Source organism: Protopterus annectens, chromosome 1.part1, assembly GCF_019279795.1.
Source record: "Protopterus annectens isolate FY-2018-M chromosome 1.part1, PAN1.0, whole genome shotgun sequence".
Classification (NCBI taxonomy): domain Eukaryota; kingdom Metazoa; phylum Chordata; order Ceratodontiformes; family Protopteridae; genus Protopterus; species Protopterus annectens.
In genome coordinates, this window is record NC_056726.1 from 844,273,200 (window position 1) to 844,295,305 (window position 22,106).

The window sequence follows — 22,106 nt, forward strand, 5'->3', positions numbered from 1 at the left end:
TGTGGATTGGGGAAAAATGTAGGGATATGGATGGCCTGATTAAAAGAGGTGCCATTGACCACTTTAGGCATAAAGGACGGATTGGTTTTGATGGAAATCCTATCCGTCTGGAAGATAAGGTAAGGTCCACTGCCATGAGGGCCTGCAGCTCAAAGCCCCTCCTGGCTGACGTGATAGCCAAGAGAAGAACTGTATTCCATGTCAGGAACTTTAGTTCTGCAGAAGGTGCTGGCTCAAAGGAGGGCAAGGTCAGTTTCTTTAGCACAAAATTAACGTCCCAGGGATGAGTAGTTTTCCTTCTGGGTGGTCTAATGTAAATTACTACCCTAAGAAATTGCTTTAATAGTGGATGAGAGAAAAAGGGAGGTTGACAGGGCACATGTGCAGAGATGGCAGAAGCATGAATTTTATTAAAGGAATGAGATAGTCCCTGATTCAGCAGGCCAGTTAGATATCCGAGGATGCTGGAAACATATGCTGATTTGGGATCTAGGTGGTGATCTTTGCACCAAATAGAGAATTATTTCCACTTAGCTGAGTAGGATTTCCTGGTGCTAGGCCTTTTAGATTCTTTGTGGATGTCTAGCACTTGTTTACTTAGCCTAATACCATTGTGCTTTTTGTAGGATTATCCATGCTGAAAGCTTGAGGGTCTGCAGACTGGGATGTACAAAGTTTCCCTCATTTTGGGTGACGAGATCTACTCTTTGAGGGAGTAGCCTTGGGCTCTGGTTGGTGAGTTCGAGGAGGAGGGGGTTCCAATGCTGTATGGGCCAGTCTGGAGCTATAAGAACTGCTCTTGGGCCCTCTTCTCTTACCTTGAGCAGAACCTAAGAAAGAAGGGGTATAGGGGGAGATGCATAAATGAAAAGCTTTGTCCAAGGGAAGGAGATTGCATATGTTTTCCAAGCTGCTTCCTGTTTTCTCCTGGTACAGAACTTTTGCAGTTATGCATTCTCTTGGGATGCAAAAAGGTCTACCAGAGGAATTCCCCATGTTTGGGTTATGGACTGGGAGATTTTTGGGTGCAGATGCCACTTGTCAGGGTCCATCAAGTTTCTGCTGAGATAATCTGCCAGAGCATTTTGAACTCCTAGAAGGTATTGTGCTATCAGGTGCAAGCTCATAGGCTGAGCTGTTTCCCAGATTTGCATTGCTAGACAGCACAGGAGGTAAGAGTGTGTCCCTCCCTGTCTATGTACCACACAACTGCATTAGTGTTTGTCTTGATTAACAGGACATCAGGTGTCCATTCTTCCTTGAAGGCTAATAGGCTCTTTAATACCAACATGAGTTCATTCCAGATGTGCCTATCCTTGGATCCAGAATCTCACTCCCCCTGGGTTTGGAAGTCCTGGAAGTGAGCCCCCCCCCCATGCTGTCTCCGAGGCATATGTGGTCAGGGTTTGAGTCTGAGGGGAGTCCCTTATTCAGTGAGTGAGCTTGCAACCACCATGCAGACTCTGTTTTGAGGCAGGGGCTCAGGGGGCTCTTGGTCTCTAGGGACTGTGAGCTCTGGCACCAGACACTCTTCAGGTACCACTGGAGCATCCTCATGTGTAGTCTGGCAAGGGAAGCCATGAGGATGCATGAGGCCATGTATCCCAAGGCTTGAAGAAATTCCCTTACTGAGATGCAACTTCTCAAATTGGATTCTGTGGAAGAAAGTTGACAGGAAGGAGTATTTTTCTCAATGGAGGAAAGCATTTTGGAGACTGGAGTCCAGAAGTGCTCCTAGGAAGACAATCTGTTTTGTTAGTGAAGTCTGCGATTTCTGTAGGTTCACTGTGAACCCCAGTGAGGAAAGGAGGTCCTGGGTGAATTTGAGGTCCTTGAGGAGCCTGGCCTGATCTGTGGCCTGTATGAGGCAGTCATCCATGTAAGGATAGATTTGTATCCCCTTGGTCCTGCAGAAGACTATTGCTGGTGCCAAACACTTTGTGAACACTCTTCATGCTGTAGATAAGCCAAAGGGCAGTGCAGAAAATTGATAGTGACTAGATCCTGCCCTGAAGTGAAGAAATCTTCTGTGTGACTCCTGAATATGGATGTGCAAAGCATCTCTGAGGTCTAAAGAGGCCATGAAGGCATGTGGGATATCATGGACAGCAGTTTTTGGAGGGTTAATATTTTGAACTTTGGTACCAAGAGAAATTGATTGAGGTTAGACAGATCCAAGATGGGACAACATGAGCCTTCTTTTCTGAAGAGCCTGGGACAGAATAATTTCTCCTGCTGGGCAGTGGGAACTGGTTCTACTGCTCCCTGTCAACATAGTATCTGGATTTGAGCCAGGACCTCTGTTTTTGATTTTGGGGGACATCAGGATTTTAAATGCTCTTTAAATGTGAGTCTGTAGCTATTTTTAATAATGTCTAGAACCCATCTGTCTGAGGTGATGAGTGTCTAGGTATGTTTGAAAAGAGCCAGCCTTCCTCCTAGCTTTGGGGGTGAAGTGGAGAGGGGAGGGGCGGTTGAGTCATTGTTGCTCTCTGGGTATGGCTTGGGATCTAGAACTCCCTTAAATAGGTGCCTCTTTGGCCCATTCTCTGCCCTTTTGTGACTGTTGCCTCCGTCTGAGTGGCCTACCCCTTTTTGGTTTCCTCTTCCTACTCCTAGGCTGGGTGGGAAAGGACCAATGTTTTACTGGAACATTTCTGCTGAACCTGGGTGGTTCTACCTGCAGGAAATCTTTTACTGTCTGCATTGACTTAGCCTTGTCCTCCATCTTTTTAAGGACTTCTGCCTTGGGCCTGAACAGAAAATCCTTGTCAAGGGGGGCATCCAACAGGCTAGACTTGACATGTTCCGAAAGAGTTTGTTCTCAGAGCCAAGCATTTTTCCTAATAACTGATCCAGTACTAGTCGCTCTGCAAGATGCTTCCATGGCATCAAAGCCACAATGGAGGGAATGTTTAGCTACCTGTGTACGGGAATGACAGAGGTCAGTTAATTCTTTTGCAAGGGTTTTGCCCTCATGGGTAGAGACCTTTTAATTAAGCTGTCTTTGTATAGTCTGTTGGTACTTAATCATATGAAATTGACAATTTATGGCCCTCAAAGCAAGGGTGGTGGATGTATAAACCTGCTCGCCAAACCTGTCATGGACCCTGCTCTCTGTGTCTGTAGCAAGTGGGTTCCTAAAGGAGCTGGCTCTGGCTCTTTTTGGTCCTGGGGTGATAACCTCAGGGTCAGCAGTAGGATTTCTGAAAAGATATTTGTGGAATTCTGGACCCTGTAAAACCTGTCTGTCTTACGAAGGGCAGGTGGGAGGGAATCAGGTTTAAAGGAACAAGGGGCAGGTGGGAGGGGAGCCAGGTTTAAAGGAAGATTCCTGGAAGACATCCTCCACTACTAAAGAATGGGGGGAATAGCCAGTGGCATATGTTCAGGTAAGTCCAGGAATTTCCTAAGCCTCTTTTTTGTTTGTGTGTAGTCCTGGGCTTACCACTGAAAATGTTGCCTCATGGCATGTAGGGTCTCCCCAAAAGTGAAATCCTCAGGAGGAGAGTCTGAAGGGAGGATTTCCTCAGAGTCTGAGTCCTCATAGGAGGTAAAGGAGGGGCCCTCCTCAGATCCAGAGTCCTCATGTTCAGAGTTGACCTCAGAAGGGATGGGATCCAGGGGAATTACTTGACAATCATCTCTATTTCTTTTCTTAGGAGAAGTAATCCCTGGATCTTTCCTCTGACAACAGAGAGCAGGTCCTCTGCTAACCTGATTAAATCCTGCTGTGACCCCTGAGGAATGGAATCTGAGGGCCTGATTGAAGACCTAGAGACAAAGGCTTTCTTACACGAGATGGCTAAGTTCTTAGGCCTAAGGGCATCCAATGCCCTGATGTCTGTCTCCCTAGTTTGAAGTAAATGCACTGGAGCTAGTGTAGGCTGAGGCCTGGTTGCAGAATCTCCGGGTGGAACAAGCTCCTAGGAAGCCAAGGCCTGCAGAGTGGACCTGGACCCGACTGACAAGCCAATGTCAGAGGCTTGTGTAGTGGTGGATGGAACCAATGGTATGTCGGATTCCGAAAAGGTTTTAATAGAAGCCTAAGCTACCAGATCAGAAAAAGAAGGGGGATGTGAAAACACCTCATCTTGTTTAACAATCATAAGCCTGGAGGTCCATTTCTTTTCTTTCTTTCACTTAGGTAGATGAGATTCAGTACGAATGACAGATGCCATAGCAGGTGAGCAAGAAGACTGTTGGGTAAGGAATCTAGCAAGAAACTCTGGCCTATGCCTAATTGTTCTAGTATTGAAACATGCAAAAAACTGACAACCAACAATGTCGTGATCTGGGCCTAAGCAAATAAAGGAATGAAAGTCTCTGTGTGGGATCTGCTTTCCACAATGGAGACAATTGTTTACTTTACCTGACATGAGCAAAAAAGAGAAAGAGTTCCCCATTGGGGTACTTATCTGACAGCACTTCTCACTGGTGTGGACCAACCAACGGACTAGAATACAGCTTCAGGCTCTGCAGCAAGAAAAGATTGGTATCATGACACAGGTTGGCTACCTTTATACCCGAACGTACTGATGTCAGTCAGGGCATCTGCCAGCCTGCGAGATGGAAAGAAATTTCTCTGGAAGTCAGGCTGGCCGGGGGCTTTCACTGCAGGAAATCCTAATAGTCAGAACTGCAACAGGGAAACATGAAGAACATGTTAAGATCTCTGTTCACATCTCCAGTATCTGGTGGTCAGTCCTAACCTCCAATTGCTGTCTTGTATGGCATCTGCTTGTTTTTTTCCTGGTATGCCTTTTTGGTCCCACCTCACAAAAACATGCTGGATGACTGGTTACTATAAAACGATCTATCTATCTATTATACTGCATTTACCTTTGCCCCCTGTGGCCTTAATCATAGCTGAAAAGGCTCCATGATGATCATTTCACTGAAACTACTAAGAAATGACTATATGACATTAAATACCAGTACCACTCTAATATTTAGAGAAAGGGACATGAATGGGATGGGAACATGCCACAGAGCAGTATCAATCTCTAAAGAGACAGAAAATGAAAGGGAGAGGGATAACTGTCAGAGTGAGAAGATTAACAAATGGAAAACTTAAAATCGCTGACTCAGCCATCTTGCAGGAAGGTTTCTCGCAAATGAATAATTGGTGCCAAAATCATGAACTGAAACTAAATGCCAAACAATGCATTATTGTATCCTTTGGGAAGTCATCTACCCCAGGGAACTACCACAATGACAATATGCCCTTAAGAGTTGACTCAGTTGTTTGGGGTTTGGTTGTGTGGGACAGTGCCCTAACTTTTGACCAACATGTGGCCATTCATGTATGAAACTCCTCCTACATTGCACGGTTTACAAACAAAGGGATTTTGTCGAGCTCTAGTAATGTAATTGTCCCCTTTACTCAGCCCTCATTAGGCCAGTCATTGAATATAATATGCCCCCTTTGGCATGTATCTGTCCAGACACATGCAACAACTGGAACACCCACACAGATACCTTACTAAAAGGATATGAGGCTTAAACAACATGTCCTACATGGGCCAACTTACATACAGAGGGTCACAAAGTCTCTATATTTGGTATCCTACAGAGGTAACCTGTGTCTGGCATATGAGGCATAATTTGACCCCTTACTGATGGATTTACTGCACATCATCAAGTCAAATGGCATCAGAAATACTTGGTCTAGGGATCTAAACCACTTTTGCAACATCAACAGAACAGTTTGGAGGGACAGGTACATCTTGCAGAGGATACTGCTGCTCTGGAACAGACTCCCCATCCACATAAAACAAAGTTCATCCTTGTCCTTATTCAAGCGCAACTTAGATCTATGGCTGCATAACAGAAACTTTATCCTAGAACTGCCTCCATTTGTGGTGCAGCAAATGGACAGGAGCAGCTCCTAAATGCTTTATCCCATGCATATGTCCATTCAAATTATCTGTGGTATGATCCCAGTTATCTAATTAGGGGTAATATACAATTATCGGCAATGGGATGGGTAAGGCCAATTTATAGCCAAATGGGATAGGTTATTTTGAACATAAAAAGGGAAACTGGATAAACTTAAAATGCCCTGCAAGGGTAGCCCAGTACCTGCCTATGAACCTATGAAAAACACTGCTAGAGAGGGGGAACAGTTGGAAGGACTATTTTTATGGTAAATAAAGAAGACTGACCAGTAAGTAAGCTGATCACAATAGGATCTCTATACCTTCAGAACTGCAAAGTTGGCAAAGTTGTACCTGGTCAAGTTCAACTCATGGATGCCAAACTCCCTGATCACTGCTTCCATAAATACTGCTGCTGCAGTTTCTAAGTGTGTGACAGCACAGATAGTTTTTGCAAATTTCCCTTTTCTTCATATTGGTGTGACCATGGAGTTTATATATGCAAGTCTTTAGTGTGTCAAACAGACTAAATAGTTTTATTTTTCTATCACAGTGAATTCCAATCCCCCCACTCTCATATGAGGAGTTTTATGTTTCTATCAGGGTGAATTCTAATCCCAACAAGTTGTTTTTTTTGGATAGGTTCTTCACCAAGCTGCAACCCAATGAGTCATGCTTCGAAGCAATCACAGATTGCTTAGCTTATCTGAATGCTAAATGTAAACACCATACAGCCAAAAATGTGCAGCATTTAAAGCAGGGATGCTGCAGCACCAAGAAAGTATCAGTATGGGACAGAAATGTAATATAAAGGAACTTGAGCAGGAGGGAGTGTATAAATATTTGGAAATTGATGAAGGATCGACAATAAAACATGATAAAATGTGAACAAAACTCAGTAAATATTTTAGAAGACTAAAATTAATACTGAAATCAGCTTTGACATCTATGAACAAAGTACAAGATATAACCAATTTGCCCTTCGTGATCTAACTTACAGTTTAGGAGTGAATGACTGGCCCCTAAAGGTATTGCATCACTTGGACAGGAAACAAAAAAAAATGCTTCACGCTTATTAAAACTTATATAAAAATATGTCTATACCAGGATTATATATTCCTTGTTCTGAAGGAGGTATGGGCCTCCTTGAAATTGATTACATGTACACATCTGTAGTCATAGGACTGCATACGTCTGCTGACATCACCAAATCCAAACATAGTGAAAGTCTTGAAATTTGAAGAGACAAATCTAAGATGACTTCCCTGCTTAGTTTAGCAGAAGCATATTGGTGTCAAGTGGGAATGGAAACCAAACCAGAAATAGACAAAAATCAGGCAGCAACTGAATGTGCCAAAAAATGAAAAAAGGAGCAGATGAGAAGGTGAGAAATGTAGAAAAGGCATAAATACAGTTGCAAATACAAAAAACTCCTGGAAAAACCTCATGTCGATCTGGATCTGATGCAGGAGTGTTTAAGGAGATGTGAATTTAAACCAAACAATGAAAGGTTAATAATAGCGGCCTAAGATAGTGGACTTCATACATATTGGTTAACAAAGTCCACTGAACATGTGGGAGAAACAGACAAATGCATGTTTAGTTTTAGTTTTATTTATTAACCGGGAAAGTCCGACTTGGAACAAAGCCAATTTTTAGTGGAGACCCAGGGTGAAACACTCCAGATGCATGTCTTTGTAACATGGGAGAAAACAAGAGCAGCCGGAGAAAACCCATATGAACACAGGGGGGACATGCAGACTCCGCACAGAAGGCACCCCAGCCGAGAATCGAACCACAGAACCTCTTGCTGTGAGGTGACAATGCTACCATGGCACAAATAATGTGGAAAGACTTGCAATGGGAATTCTGCAAATATTACAATACCAAAGTAGCTAAGAAGCATTGGAAATTAGCCACAAAGCATTATAGAGAATGATGAAGGTTACATCACAAGGGATCAACCATCACCAACAGTTTGGAAAACAGATATAGTAGCCCAATCTATTATTGAAATTTCTACACCCAATGTCTTACATATAGAGATAAATTGTTATACCCAGGGATTACAGTGTCTTACATATAGAGAGAAATTGCTACACCCAGTGATTACAGTGTCTTACATACAGAGGGTCACAAAGTCATAAAATAACAGGATTTGCAGGCAGAAACAAGGACAATGTGGAAGACAGATAACCTAGATGGTTCCAATAGTAGTAGGAGCAGTGAGTCTCATAAAAAAAGAAATGTCAGTCTTACTTAGATATGCTGTTGATATATGTAACTCCGTATGAATTGCAGGAGGAGTCAGTTCTGGGCACATTGCAGGTGCTGCAAAGAGCACTTCTGGCTGATATCAAAGACTGAAGCAATACTAATTTTACAAACTTTAATGATACTTTGACATAGGATTGGGGTCCATTCTTGTCATGGTATTAGAATCTAAAAGACTTGGAGAAATTAACTTGAAAAGATGGAAGTGCTTTGGACTACATGTGCCTTCTGTATTCAAAGCATGTGGATTCTCAGCTCAGCAACCTAAGCACTGTGCCATGATCAATTTTCAAAACAGATAACATTTCACTGTTAAGCCTTGAAATTTGTACTATATGAAGCCTGTCAGTGAGGTACAAAAATACTGTTACAAGCTGTTTACTTTGAAAAAATAATGCAAACTGATGTTTATCACTAAGTATTGAATTGATTTTCTAAAGTATTTAATCTCTAAGTCTTAATAATACACCAGTATTAACAAGATTTAATACAACTAAGTGACAACTTCTAGGCTACTCCTCCACACATAGATACAGACACATGCGCGCGTGCGCGCACACACACACACACACACACACTAAAAGGCAGGCTACATAATGTGGTTATTTATTTCTGCAGCAAGTGTCAATTTCCATTCTTAAAAATCAAATAAATTTTAACTTCATATTAGGAACAATGTACAAAATATTCTTGGTTAACCAGTGTTCAGACCAGATTAGCACTGTGTTTTGACAGCAATGATAAACAGTTCACAAAAAGAAACACCAGGCTGAAAGCATTTATGTAGGTAAACATATAATACAAAAAAAACTCCTTCTTTCTGTGCAATTAACAAGAAGAATTAGAAAATCTAGCCTATAATACTAAAGCACCACTATCCTAATGACAAAGTCAACATCTTGTGAGATTCAGACATGTCATTAAACCACTTTAAGCAGGCTCTGGCGATGTGCCCGTGACAGTATTTGGTGCTCTGTCCTCTTACATTTGTGGAGCTGAAGGCATAAATGTCACCTGTGCAACTTTGGCATGTAGGCATTTATTTCAGCATTTCAGAGTAATATTTTGGTTTACAGCAATGGACATCACTTTTCCAGAGTTCAACAGTTCAAGTGTTTCAGTGCAGCAGTTTGATCATGATCTCTCTCAGTGGTTCTTCCTCTTCACTTCTAAGGGTTTAGGCTGAGGTTAATGTTCTGTATCTGACTCATCACCTGCGTCTGTATTACGGGATAGCATGTAGTTGTCCATATCAATACAGGGGCAGTTGTTGATGGCATAGCGTAGTCTTTCAGCCATTACAGACTGACTGGTGTAAGGAGGCAGCCTCAGCTGGAAAAAGCATGTCTGAGCTGTTGGGAGGCCATTGATGGGCTAGTGGCAGAAAACAAAAGACAATCATTAACATCAAACATTACAGTTTCATGACAATTGTACTAATAAAAGAACAATGATTTTTACTTGCTTATGTGAAGCCATTATGCTCATTATGAAACAAGAATTATACACACACACATGTGTGTGTGTGTGTGTGTGTGTGTGTGTGTGTGTATTAGGAGGTCCAGTGGTCAAGTAAAGCTCTTCTAGAAGAAGTTGGGTGGTGACAAATTTACATCACTTTTGTACAGACCAGTCCAGCCTAGCGAAGAGCAACCTTACCACCACTGCCACCAATTATGCCTTTCTAACTGAAAGCACTGTACTCATGACATTAATTATAGCATACCCAGCTAAGCTCCACATATTAAGAGACCCCATGTGATCACAATGAAAGGGGAGAACCAACTCACTGGGTCAAATGTGATGCTATAAATCCCCATTTTCCATTAAAAGATGCCATAATGTCAGTTTTTAAATGTACTTTTTAGTTAAAAAGGAAAGATGCAGTGTCATATCAGTGTAAGACCTCAGTGACTGACATTACGGTGTGTCCGATGATAAGGACCTGGGAGTATGTTAGACCTATGATGACTTTTTCTAGTCTTTTGAAAGTTCCAGCATGGATCCAATAAAACAATCCTTTAAATGCAGGAAGAAGGTATTCTCAGGGACATAAGTACCATATGACATAACAATGGGACAACGTATTTGTGGAAAGAAAAGGCAACGGGGTAACATTAGCATGGACAGACTGATGTACTAAATTGCCCAGTGTTATTTGTTGGGAGCAGTATGCTAATTTTCTAGGGGACATAACCACAGTTGTGTAGGAAAGGAAGGGTTCCAAGAACAGAAACCGACGGTTCCATAAGTGGACGGTGTAGCTACTGCATACAGGTGTGTGTGGATATGCAAATATAAGCATAATAAGGGTGAAATTAAGATGATCTGTGTTCTGATTTAGCCTCTATTTCAGATTGTAAAATACTGCAGTAATAAGAGTGTACAGCCTCCATTATCCCACTCCTCCTTCCCTGAACAGTAAAATCAAACAGTCCCTTGAATAATATCATTCTTTGAGTGAAATTCACCCAGTTCAATATCTCAAAAAGCCTAGGTATTGAAATTAATCATAGTCCACTATGCCCAAAAAAGATAAGAAATTCACTAATATTCAATGTTAATGAACCACGTTACCTATTTTGAGAGTGGCACAGCAGTCCTATGTACATAATAGGCCAGGTACTGCAGGCAATACCAGCCCTGACATGCAGCTCCATCTGTTACGTGGGACTTGTGAATGCAGGCATGGCAGCCAGCACAGCTGTCATGCTAGAATTCACCATATCCAAGATAGGAGATGCAGATGTGAGGTATGATTTAAAAAAAAAAAACACTAAAAGAGTCATCCCCAGAGAAGTTTGGGGGATAACCCACACTAATCACTACCATACATGTGTGAGGTCCCCTTCTGAACTCCCAGTACTTACAATATAGCTCCACCTGTATGTGGAACTAGGTATTTCAGGCAGTCTGGCTTCTCAGCTAGTACTCCCTACTTAGTTCATCATATGGATGGAGCTTCCACCTTGCCAAGAAACACATTGATTTCAATGGTCTTCTCCGATGATTTGGCATTGTACATTGGCAGGTCTTATTAATGTTCAACACACTGAATGATTTTTGTTAGGACAACCCAATTCCTCCTTTAGAATCAGGCATAGGGCCCCCCTTAGTCTTAACTAGTATACACTGCATGAGGATTGGCAAAGCCCTAGATCTTTGCACTTCAAGTTTCTAAAAACTGTCAGGACTTGGAATTCCAGGAGCTATGTCACTGTATGATTATGGAAACATCTACAGAATTCACATCACATTCTGCAGTGCATGCAGCTCTCTCTCTCTTTTTTACCAGCTCTCTATCACATCATCTATGCATATTTTGCCAAAGATTCAGTACTGCAGATACAATATCCTTCCATGGTGAAATTTAGACAAACTAATGCAGTTATAACAAATATCTTCTGTTACTAAGATAATGTTTATATTTCAGGTACAGTCCTTCCTAGACAAAGAAATGCATACATTAAAAAAAAGAGAAATGTGTGATGCATCAGGCAAGTAAATGCTTGATATAACAACATAAACAAAATGAGAGATATGGAAAATAATGGAATGCATGACAGAGAACTTCAACAGCCTAAAGATTCAATGCATGGTTACACTTTTTCAGACTGTGAATGGATACACACTAGATACAAATTTAACAAAAAAGTTGACTGCCTAAAACCACAACAAACTTGTTAAGATAGCTATAATCCATTCTTCCATTCATCCTTTCACCCACATGAAATGTACTAGCTAGATACAGTTTGTATTACCTCTTCCCTTAATACATTTTCTGAAACCACACTTCTCATCGGAAGTGTGATCTCTATCCTATTTGGGAGATGGTGTTAACAGGTGTGATGATATTTACATGCTTCCCAGGTGAGTAGCATGTGTTTGGAGTTTGCGTCTGTAGATGAAAGGTCCAAACCTCAATGAGAAAGTACTGTTGTGTCAGTAAACTTACCATAACAGTAGATCTTCAAATGATCATTACTGCAGTAGCTATGTGGGTTATATCCTGCCAAGGATATAACAGTTGGCCAGCTTCCAAAGCTTCAGGGCACCTTCCACATGCTAAAACTGTTGGGCAGCTCAAGCTGAGCTGAGCTGAGCTGACTAAAAAATAAGTTTGGATGTCAGGACCTTCAAAACTTTCATGCCAACAAAAACAGGGAGGTTGAGTCCTGAAAGGACAATGCTAGGAAGAACAAAAAAATAAATGAACACATCCTGGCATATACAGCACAACAAAAAGCAAGGAGGGTGGAGCAGCTTCTGAAGCTATAATCATTTAAACATCTATTGTCAGGGTAAGTTTACTTATACAACTGTACTATGGCCATCATATTAATCATTAACCATAGCTATGTGCATAGATTACTTTAGCTTACTACATTTGGGAGGAGGAAGAAGCCCTTGAAGAATGAGGCTTGTAAAGCCTGACCTAGCCCTAGAGAAGGGATCAAGCTTATAGTGTTTTGTAAAAGTCTGTACAAAGGACCAAGCTGCAGTTTCTAGAATCCAATCTTTTCCAAAAAGCCATAGATGAAGCCAGTGACCTGGTAGAGTGGGCCTTGATCCTGACTGGAATAGTTTTTGTTGTGGAGAGTATAACAAAAGGTAATAGCATTTGACAAGCATTTAGAAATAGTCTGTTTTGACAGAGGTTGTCCCTTCTTTTTACCTTCACAAGAAATGAACAACTTATGCGAAGAATTTAGTTCTGTCAGGATTGTACCCAATTTGTTGATGGACATTCAAGGTACAGGGTATTCTTTTTCCCTCATTTTTTGTTTAGAAAAGAAAATTGGGAGACAAAATAGTTCATAATGTAAATTTGGATACCACTTTAGGCATTACAGAAGGATTATCTCTCAAAGAAATCCTGTTTATGTGGAAAATCAGATAGGACTGAATCACCATAAGAGCTTCCAACTCAGATTCCCTTCTTGCAGAGGTCAGAACAATTCCATGTTAAGAGCTTCAAGTCAGCCAGGTTAACAGGTTAAAATGGAGCAAGTGTTAGCTTCTCTAACACAAAATTAAGATCACAAGGAGGGGCCATCGGTTTTCTTGGAGGGCTCTTATGCAAACGAATTTCAAGAAAATTTTAGCATGAGAATACATTGAAAGAGGAGGATTAAGGGGCAGACATGTTAAAATGGCCGACAAATTAAACTTGTCAGAGGAGTAATTAAAGCCATAGGATAGTAACTCAAACAAATATTGTAAAACCAGTGAACAACTAATCCTGAATGGGGTGCTGGTTATGTTGCTGGCACCAACTAGAAAACTTTTTCCATTTGCTAATAAATGGCTTTCTAGTAACAGGCTTTTTTGCATGGATTGCTGGGGCAGAATCTTGCCAGCTGATTGTCCAGAGAAGAGGCAAACAGATCTATTTGAGGAACTCCCCACAGAATGATCAAATCTTGGAAGACTCTCTGAGCCAGTATCCATTCATGAGGGTCTGCCCTCGTCTTGCTAAGCTTGTCTTCCATACAATTTTGCTCTAATGGAATGTAGAATATCTGTAGAATGAGATTGTACTGTGAAGTTATATCTTAAGTTCTAATTGCAAGTCTGCAGAGGGGGTATGACCTGAACCCCCCTTGCTTGTTGATGTACTACATGACTGTGGTATTATCTGTAATAACTTGAACAGGTATCAGGGACCAAAGATGATTCACAGAGTTGAGTGCCTTGATCAGGAAAAGCATCTATTTTATATTTACGTGTTTGCATCTGTCCTTGGTGTCCCACACACCTTGCACTTTTATCTTTCCTGCAACTGCTCCCTAAGCATAGTATGTGGTGTCTGTGGTGACTCACAGCTTTGGAACAGGGAGTGAGAAGGGGAGACCTGGATTTAGGGATATCTGTTGAGTCCACTAAGGGATTTCTCTTCTGACAAGCCTCAGCACCAAGATCTGAAAAGACAAAGGGTACTGATCCCAGGACCAAAGAAATTTCAGATAACACTGTATCTGTCTCATGTGGATTCTTGTCAGGGATATCAATGAGAATCATAGAAGCCAAAAGAGCCAAAATCCTGAGCTCTTCCCTCACTGTGACTAAAGTCTGAGTGGAAAACAGATCTAGATATAGATAATTTTTCTCCTGTGGAAGAAAAGCTCTTTGCACTGTGGTGTCTATTTGATACCCCAGAAACAAAATCCTGTGAGAAGGACTCAAGAAAGACTTTCAATTTTTCTCCTGGAATAACAGCTTGTGTAAGGGATCTCTCACCCAAAACAAAAATTCCTGTTACTTTTTAAAAAGACTGAAAAAATAAGCAAGTTATCCAGATATGGAAAAATGTGGATACCCTGTGGCCTGCAATGACCTAGAACTGGAGCCAGACACTTTGTGAGCACTTTGTGCAGTGGACAGTCCAAAGGGAAAGGCAGATAACTGATAATGTGACCCAGACAAAAACAATTAAAAAAAACACCCGAAGTCTGGATGAATAGGAATGTGATGATCTACATCTTTTTAAATCTAGCGTTACCAGGAAACTTGAATGAGAAAGAAGAGTTAACAGGTTGTGAAGTGAGATCATTTTGAATTTGGGGACTATCACAAACAGGTTTATGAAAGAAAGATCCAGAACTGGTCTGCAAATATTTTCTTTCTTGGATACTAAAAACTTCCTTGAATAAAACTCCTTTCCCAACTGGGAAGGAAGAACTGGTTCTATAACTCCCTAAGACAGCATGTGATGAAGGCACATCCCACACACCAGTCACCCTTGAAGTCCCCCAGGGCTCCATTTTAGGACCTCTTCTTTTTTTCACTATTCATCACCGACCTTCAGGTAGCAGTCCCAGAAGCCACCTGCATTCAATATGCCGATGATTCCACACTTATATATGTTCTGCCAACACCATTTCTGAACTACACTCTCTAACTCAAAAGGTATTCAACTCAGTAGAAGACTGGTTCCTTAAACGCTGCCTCCTTTTAAATGCCAAAAAAACCAAACTTCTACTTTTCACATCTACAAATAGGTCCTCTCCTATAGACTTCTCTATTAAATCTAACAATGGAACCCTCATCTTTCCCAATCCTACTACCAAACTATTAGGAGTCACAACTGACAACAACCTTAACTTCGATAACCATATAAATAACACCATTCAAACAGTGAACAGAAAAATAGGATCCTTATATAGAATCAAACCCTTCTTAACTCCCATAGCTAGAACTACCATTGCCCACTCTCACTTAATCTCAGCTCTCCTCTATGCTTCTCCTATTTATACTAATCTAAAGAAAAATAATCTTCTCAAACTATCAAACTCCTATAACAACATTGCCAGATTTGCCACTGGTAATGCATTTCGAACACACCATTGTCTGAATCTAAAGCAGCTAGACTGGCTTGAACTCCCTAACGTGCTAACTCTTTCCCAACTTACCATAGCTCATAAAATCTTTTACCAACCAAATAATACTCCAATACTTGCTAACCTAATTACCCCTTATAATAATGAAGTGAAACAAGGTACAGCTGCTCTCCAAAGGTCTCGATTCCAGAAAAGAAACCAAACAATGATGAAAATACAGGACAAGACCACCACTACGATGCACATAAAATTCCAAAGTTTAATTGTAGACAAGAATGAGCGCTTTCACGTGCCAAACACTGCACGCTTCATCAGATTTCATTTACTAATCACAGAACAATCTTTAAATATACTAACCAATTACACTTAATTAAATTCAATCAAATAATTCATTTAAATCAAACAGGTAGTCATAGTGACTGTTACAATGCTGTTAGTTCAAGTCATTCATAATAACCACTTATATCAAGAAAGACCTAAAGCCATATAAAACTAAAAATATATATGTTTCTATACAGTATGCAACAAGATATATGAACATATATAGATATGTATGCAAAAATATAGAAATATAAAAATGTAAACATTTTATACATATGTTAATGTATAAAAATGCATATATATATATATATATAAATATCTATAATATATATAAATAAGAAAATCATAAAATAATAGTAAATTCATAAAAATAGAAATATAAATTCATAGAAATGGCAAAAGCCCATGTAGAAGCAAAAATAATAATACTAAATAAATAAATAATGAAAATATATTTATATACATAATTCTTATCATATTTCCTGATACTATTTAGTTATTTATTTAGTTAAAGTGACACTATTTTACACTATTCAGGTAATTACACTCCTATTTCTATTAATGAACTTAATATAGCCTATCATAGGATAGATTCCTATATTGAGGAATATTTTATTGAAGGGAGAATTACCGAAGATGAGTATGAGTTTTTAAGAATTCAGTTTCCTAAATTAGCATCATTTGTAGGTATACCTAAGGTACACAAGGATAAAATTGATCCCCCATTTAGACTGATAGTTTCTGGGAGTTGTTCCAAGACCTTCACCATAGGGAGATTTATTGATGTAAAATTAAAAAATATTTATGATAAAGTACCCCACATAGTGAAGGATTCTTGGAACTTTCTTAGTAATTTTCCAATAGATTTAGATCTCGACAAAATTATATTTGTAACTATAGATGTAATTGATTTATATTCTTGTATCATTAGAGATGATGGACTTGAAGCATTTACTTATAGTATTAGGAAATATTCCGGAATGGAATGGGAGGAAATTTATTTGTTACAAGAAATGATGTCTATAGTTCTTGACAATAATTTTATTTATTTCGAAGGGGAAATTTTCAAACAGACAAGAGGAGTAGCGATGGGTGCAGCATGCGCCCCCATTTACGCAAATATGGTTATGCTACATTGTGAAGAGAATTTCCTATTTAAGAGTGAGTTTTATCGATATGTGAAACATTATTCGAGATTTTTAGATGATATATATATTTTATGGGGGACAGATGAACAGACACTGGAGACCTTTATTCATTCTCTGAACTCCAGTAGTGAATATTTGAAATTTACTTTTTCTTATAATAAAATAGGTGTACCTTATCTAGATACGTTAATAACATATGAAACAAGTCAACTTTCTTCATCCATATACAGGAAGGACACATTTTCAAATAGTTATCTGCATTATATGAGTTGTCATCCTGAGAAATTAAAAAATAACATTTTCAAAGGACAATGCATACGAATAGCACGCATGACCTCAGATGACAATGTTTTAAGAGCAGAATTAAGGTTTATTAGGGAATTATTTTTACAAAGGGGATATCCTAGTAACATGATGGACAACACTATTCAATATATTTTAAATTTACGTAATACTAGATATCAACCCTTATTATGTAGTAGGAATAGAATCTTAGAACAGTAACTTAACACTATATGTGATATGAAGAACATGGAACCTACTAATGTTGTTAATTTTCAAAAATCTTGTGTGATTCAATATAACATGGCAGCTGGTTATGTTAAAAAAATTATAAGTGATTCTTGCCAGTTAATTCTTAATGATGTCCAAATTACAAAAATTATTGGTACCAAACCTAATTTTATTTTTAAAATGGGAAATAATATTAAAGAGTTATTAGAATATAAGAAAGATATAAATACAGAACATAATTTTGCCATAGGTAGGAGTTTAAAATGTGGTGCCTGTAATCAGTGCAAGTATATGTCTGAGAAGTCAATAATGTATTTAAATAATGAATTGAGGAGCTGTATTAGAAGTAAGTTAGGTAACTGTAACAGTAAGTTTGTGGTCTATTTAAGCATTTGTTAAATATGTCATAGTTTTTATGTAGGCAAAACTGAAAGACATCTTAAAAAATAATTTATGACATGTACAGCATAAAAACAAAGGACAGAAATAATGCTCCCTACATACACATTTTACACAAAGGGGACGACCACGTATTCAAATTTATTATTTTAGAAATAGTCAAATTTGACCCTAAAGGGGGTGATATGAAAGGTTTGTTAAGTTATAAAGAAATTTGGTGGCAGATTTAATTAGATGCCACCACACCCCCGGGCCTTAATGACTATATATCTATAAAATCATTATTGGGTACTATAAAGAACAAATCATAGATTTTAATTCATATATTATAAAATAAATTGATTAGGAGGCTTTATATATATAATTTTTTATTAGTATATATAGTTTTATTATTAGTATTATACAATCAAATATACATATTTATTAAATTTTATTTTTTCATTCACTCTGCTATTTTAAATGCATATATATATAATCATATATACATATTTTAAATTTTTTTATATTTATTTTTTATTTATTAGTATATATTATATTTCAGCCATTATAAATACCTGAAGTCATTTAACAGTAACCTTGATTTTATATTTAGAAAATTACGACATGCTGATAATATGTAGACTGTATTATTTTTTTTTTTATTTATTTATGTAAAGATTGCAGTATATTGTTTATATTATTAGCAATTTTTTCTTGTAGTGTCACTTTAAATATTTGAAAGCTGTTTTGGCGCCAAAAAAGTTATTTATGTATCCAATGTAAATTGGTTTGAGAGTTCTGAGGAAGCCCTGTTATTGAGGGTGAAAGCGCTAAACTCTGGTGTTTTTTTATCAGTTTATAATAAATATTTGTGATTTTATTTTACGCTGTCGCACAAGGTTTGTTGTTTCGGCTTTTAGCCTTAGCACTTATAGGTGTACTCGCAGCCTTTGTTTACGAAATTGCTAGCCTGCTGTGATGGAAAAGGCTGTTTGCTTAACGTTTTCTTTTTGTGGCTGATAGAAGAACTGAATGTGGGACTGATAGATTGTTCAATGGTCAAGTCCAAAATGGTGCCTCTTTCCCAGAGGAAACAAGCAGCAAATGCCAGTAAAAGCAAAATATCTTTTTCTAGGGTTAAAATAACTTTCCTGAAGAAGAAAGTATCAATAACAAGCAAAACTTTTTAAATGGAAATGTTTTCCCTAAAGGAAGCTTATATGCCCAGCAATGGAGCAGCAAAAGCCAACTGTTGATGCTCAAAAGCCTCAGAGGAACGTATTTTTGGCAGCAGTAAAGCTCTGAAGGGTTTGGTACCTAAACTTGTCTTTTAGTCAGCTCAGCTTGAGCTGCCTGACAGTTTGGGTGTGTAGAAGGTGCCCTGAAACTTTGGAAGCTGACTGGCTGCTACATCCTTGGCAGGCTATAACCCATATAGCTAAGGCTACTGCAACACTGATCAATATGATGAGCATTATGAGCTACACACCTAACAGCTATTCAGATTATTCAGCTTTCTTGGAGACCATGGGAACAGTGCCTGATAGGGTACTACCCAATGGCACTGTATTTCTACCAGCCTTTGACTTCAGCACTCATCTTGGGAATGCTAAACAGACAACTAGAGAATAATGACTGGGAAGGATAGTTTGTCTGATCTGAATCCAACTCTTAATCTGCTATTAGACTTGTATATAAGTCACAGACAGTCCATAATAAGTGTCATGTTTAACCACAAAGCTACTCATAAGAGAGCTTGGTATTATAGCACCCTGGGCCAAGGTTAGGTCCTTTTGTAATTTCAAGAAAATAACTGTGAATCCCAGTACCAAAAGCTAAAGGAGGTCACTAAATGTTGACAATTGCTGTTTTCTTTTAAAGTTATTTTTTTTAGAGGAGGAAAACTCTCCTGCACCCCCCACCCCTACTACTTACATACAGAATCACAACTGCCATACCTTGGGAAAAAGGGAACACTCCAACCCATAAAAGTCTCGGACTTAGTATATTCAAGTCCACATTGCCACATATTTGGTCTCAATATTTTGTGATTCACACTTATCAGTATCAGAATTTAAATATTCTGACTGGGCCAAGAGTCCGTAACTAACATTTTACTTGTCATCAAATCTGAGGCTGTATATGTTGGACACTTGGGTTAAAAGAGTTGCTGAGCTGTTAAATGATCATCTTGTGCTATCGACTTGTGTCAGACAGCTAGGGCAACAGCTAGACAGATGTACAATACCCACACGTTTAGCTGTGGTGCCCTGTGAATGTTGGAGTCACCTTGTAGATAATTCTATGAGGGATCACTTCTAGAAGAGCTATTCTTGTACACATGAGGGAGGTCACAGTTTGTCTGTGGTAATCATGGTGGTAAAGCTACAACTCAGTGATGGGTGCCTGCACTAAGGGAATAATAAAGTTACAGAAAGCATACTGGGGGTGGCTATAGGTATGAATGTGGGTGTTGAGAGGCTAGGAAGGCAGCAATCCCTAAAGCAAAGGTCTGGGTATGTGAGGAAGTTAGGAAAAGCCAGAGAGAATGTCTTACAGATGGCCTCAAAGACATTCTGTCAAATCATCTAGTAACTTAATTAGGGAAAAAAACAGTAACCAGAGTGTTCTCAACAACAATGCTGCCCTCAAATTTTGACCCTTTCAGGAGTTGTAAAACACTTTGTGGAACTCCTGAACCCAGAGGAGGAAATTCCAAAAGCAACTGGTGGGATTATGTACATTAATACAGGTAAGGGCATGGCACCAATTAAGCTGTTCCAAGGTGGCAAGGCAGCAGGGTATGATAAGATCCACATGAAAATAAAGGTGGTACTGGATATTGCTTGCCATTTGTATTACACATGTTCAGCTTGGTATGGAAGGTAAAGAAAATAATTATGGGCTGGCTAAATGGGGTGGGGGTGGAGGCCCCTATTTACAAAAAAGGGACAAGAGAATGTGCAACAGTTATAGTGGATGCACATTACTCAGGCTCTCTGGGAAAGTCTAGATCAAGGTGCTGGAAAGTAGACTGTGTCTAGTAAACACCGATAAATAACTGGGAATGCACATTCTGTGCAGTCCATGAATTTGTTCTTGTACTGATAGCAAAGTGCTCATAGGAGTTCACCAATAAACTGTGCATATATTTTGTGGACCCAGAAAATGTATATGACCATGCACCCTGAATATCTTGCAGTTTAAATGTTTATTAGACTGATCCATATCATACTGAAATATTTTGAGGGCTACACAATTTTTAAACTGTATATTTTTATAAACATTCATACATGCTGGTCATATTTAGAATTCACCTCCTCCCTAGGTAGTACATCAGATTTCTAAAATTTGAAAAACCTTTCTAAACATTCCATTTGCTTTGCATGCAGAAAATTATGTTACCATCAGCTGGCTAATGTCAATACTTTAAAAATTAATCTTTTACTAGCCATACATGCACTATGGAATGCCAGTTGTTTTTGCCATACTAAGTACTTTATCTAATATTAGGTTAACAGACAATACCTCCTTCATGACTGGCCATGTTTCAACTACAATTTATACATTTCTGGAAATTGCCAACACCAGTGGATACAGGCACCAAACGGTCCACAAACATTCTAGAACCTTAGTTTTATGGTTCAAATTTGGTAGCAAACTTTTTGGTTAGAGATATAATCTATAAAATGTATGTATTTAAATGGTTTGATTTCTAAATGCCTTAATTTTTTTAATATTCCACCAATTCAGTCCTTGATAATTTACAGCAAAGTTATAATTTATGTCCTTGTACCATTCTGTTACTTGTTAATCTGGCTGAAAAATTCTTCCTCACATGACTATCCTTCAGATGAGACCTTAAACAAGGTCTCATCTGCTTGAGTTGGTGGCAGTTCATGTGTATGCAGAAGATCCCATGGCAGCTTTAACAAAGAGTACAAGAAGTTTCCTGATGCTCTGGCAAAAGTCCTATAGTAGTGTCTCCCCTGAAAAGAGGCCACTAGCCTAGTGAGACTAACCTGGTCAACAAAAGATAGATTCGATAGATAAATACAAACGTGTCTAGCATTTTCTGGATAGTAAATATTTGGTACTTTTTACACTAGCATTTTTATGCAAGATTTGATTTAACATTAATTGAATATTTTTTTATAAATGTTGTTTTAGCATAGTTTGATCTATTTCTGTTTTAATTCTTAAACTATGCATCTCTTCTGCTATTAGATCAGTCCTACGTTGAGATTTACTAA

At 38.8% G+C, this 22,106-nt stretch overlaps 1 protein-coding gene across 1 annotated transcript in view; it reads right to left on the minus strand.

The window, feature by feature from the left end:
- Positions 1–8,736: 8,736 nt before the first annotated feature.
- Positions 8,737–22,106, minus strand: part of LOC122815150 (probable E3 ubiquitin-protein ligase HERC1) — a 5,886,073-nt gene continuing 5,872,703 nt past the window's right edge. Inside the window, exon 78 of the mRNA XM_044087407.1 lies at positions 8,737–9,527. Coding sequence (XP_043943342.1) covers positions 9,342–9,527 — 186 coding nt within the window. The 3' untranslated portion in view covers positions 8,737–9,341. The remainder of the gene's footprint in view (positions 9,528–22,106) is intronic.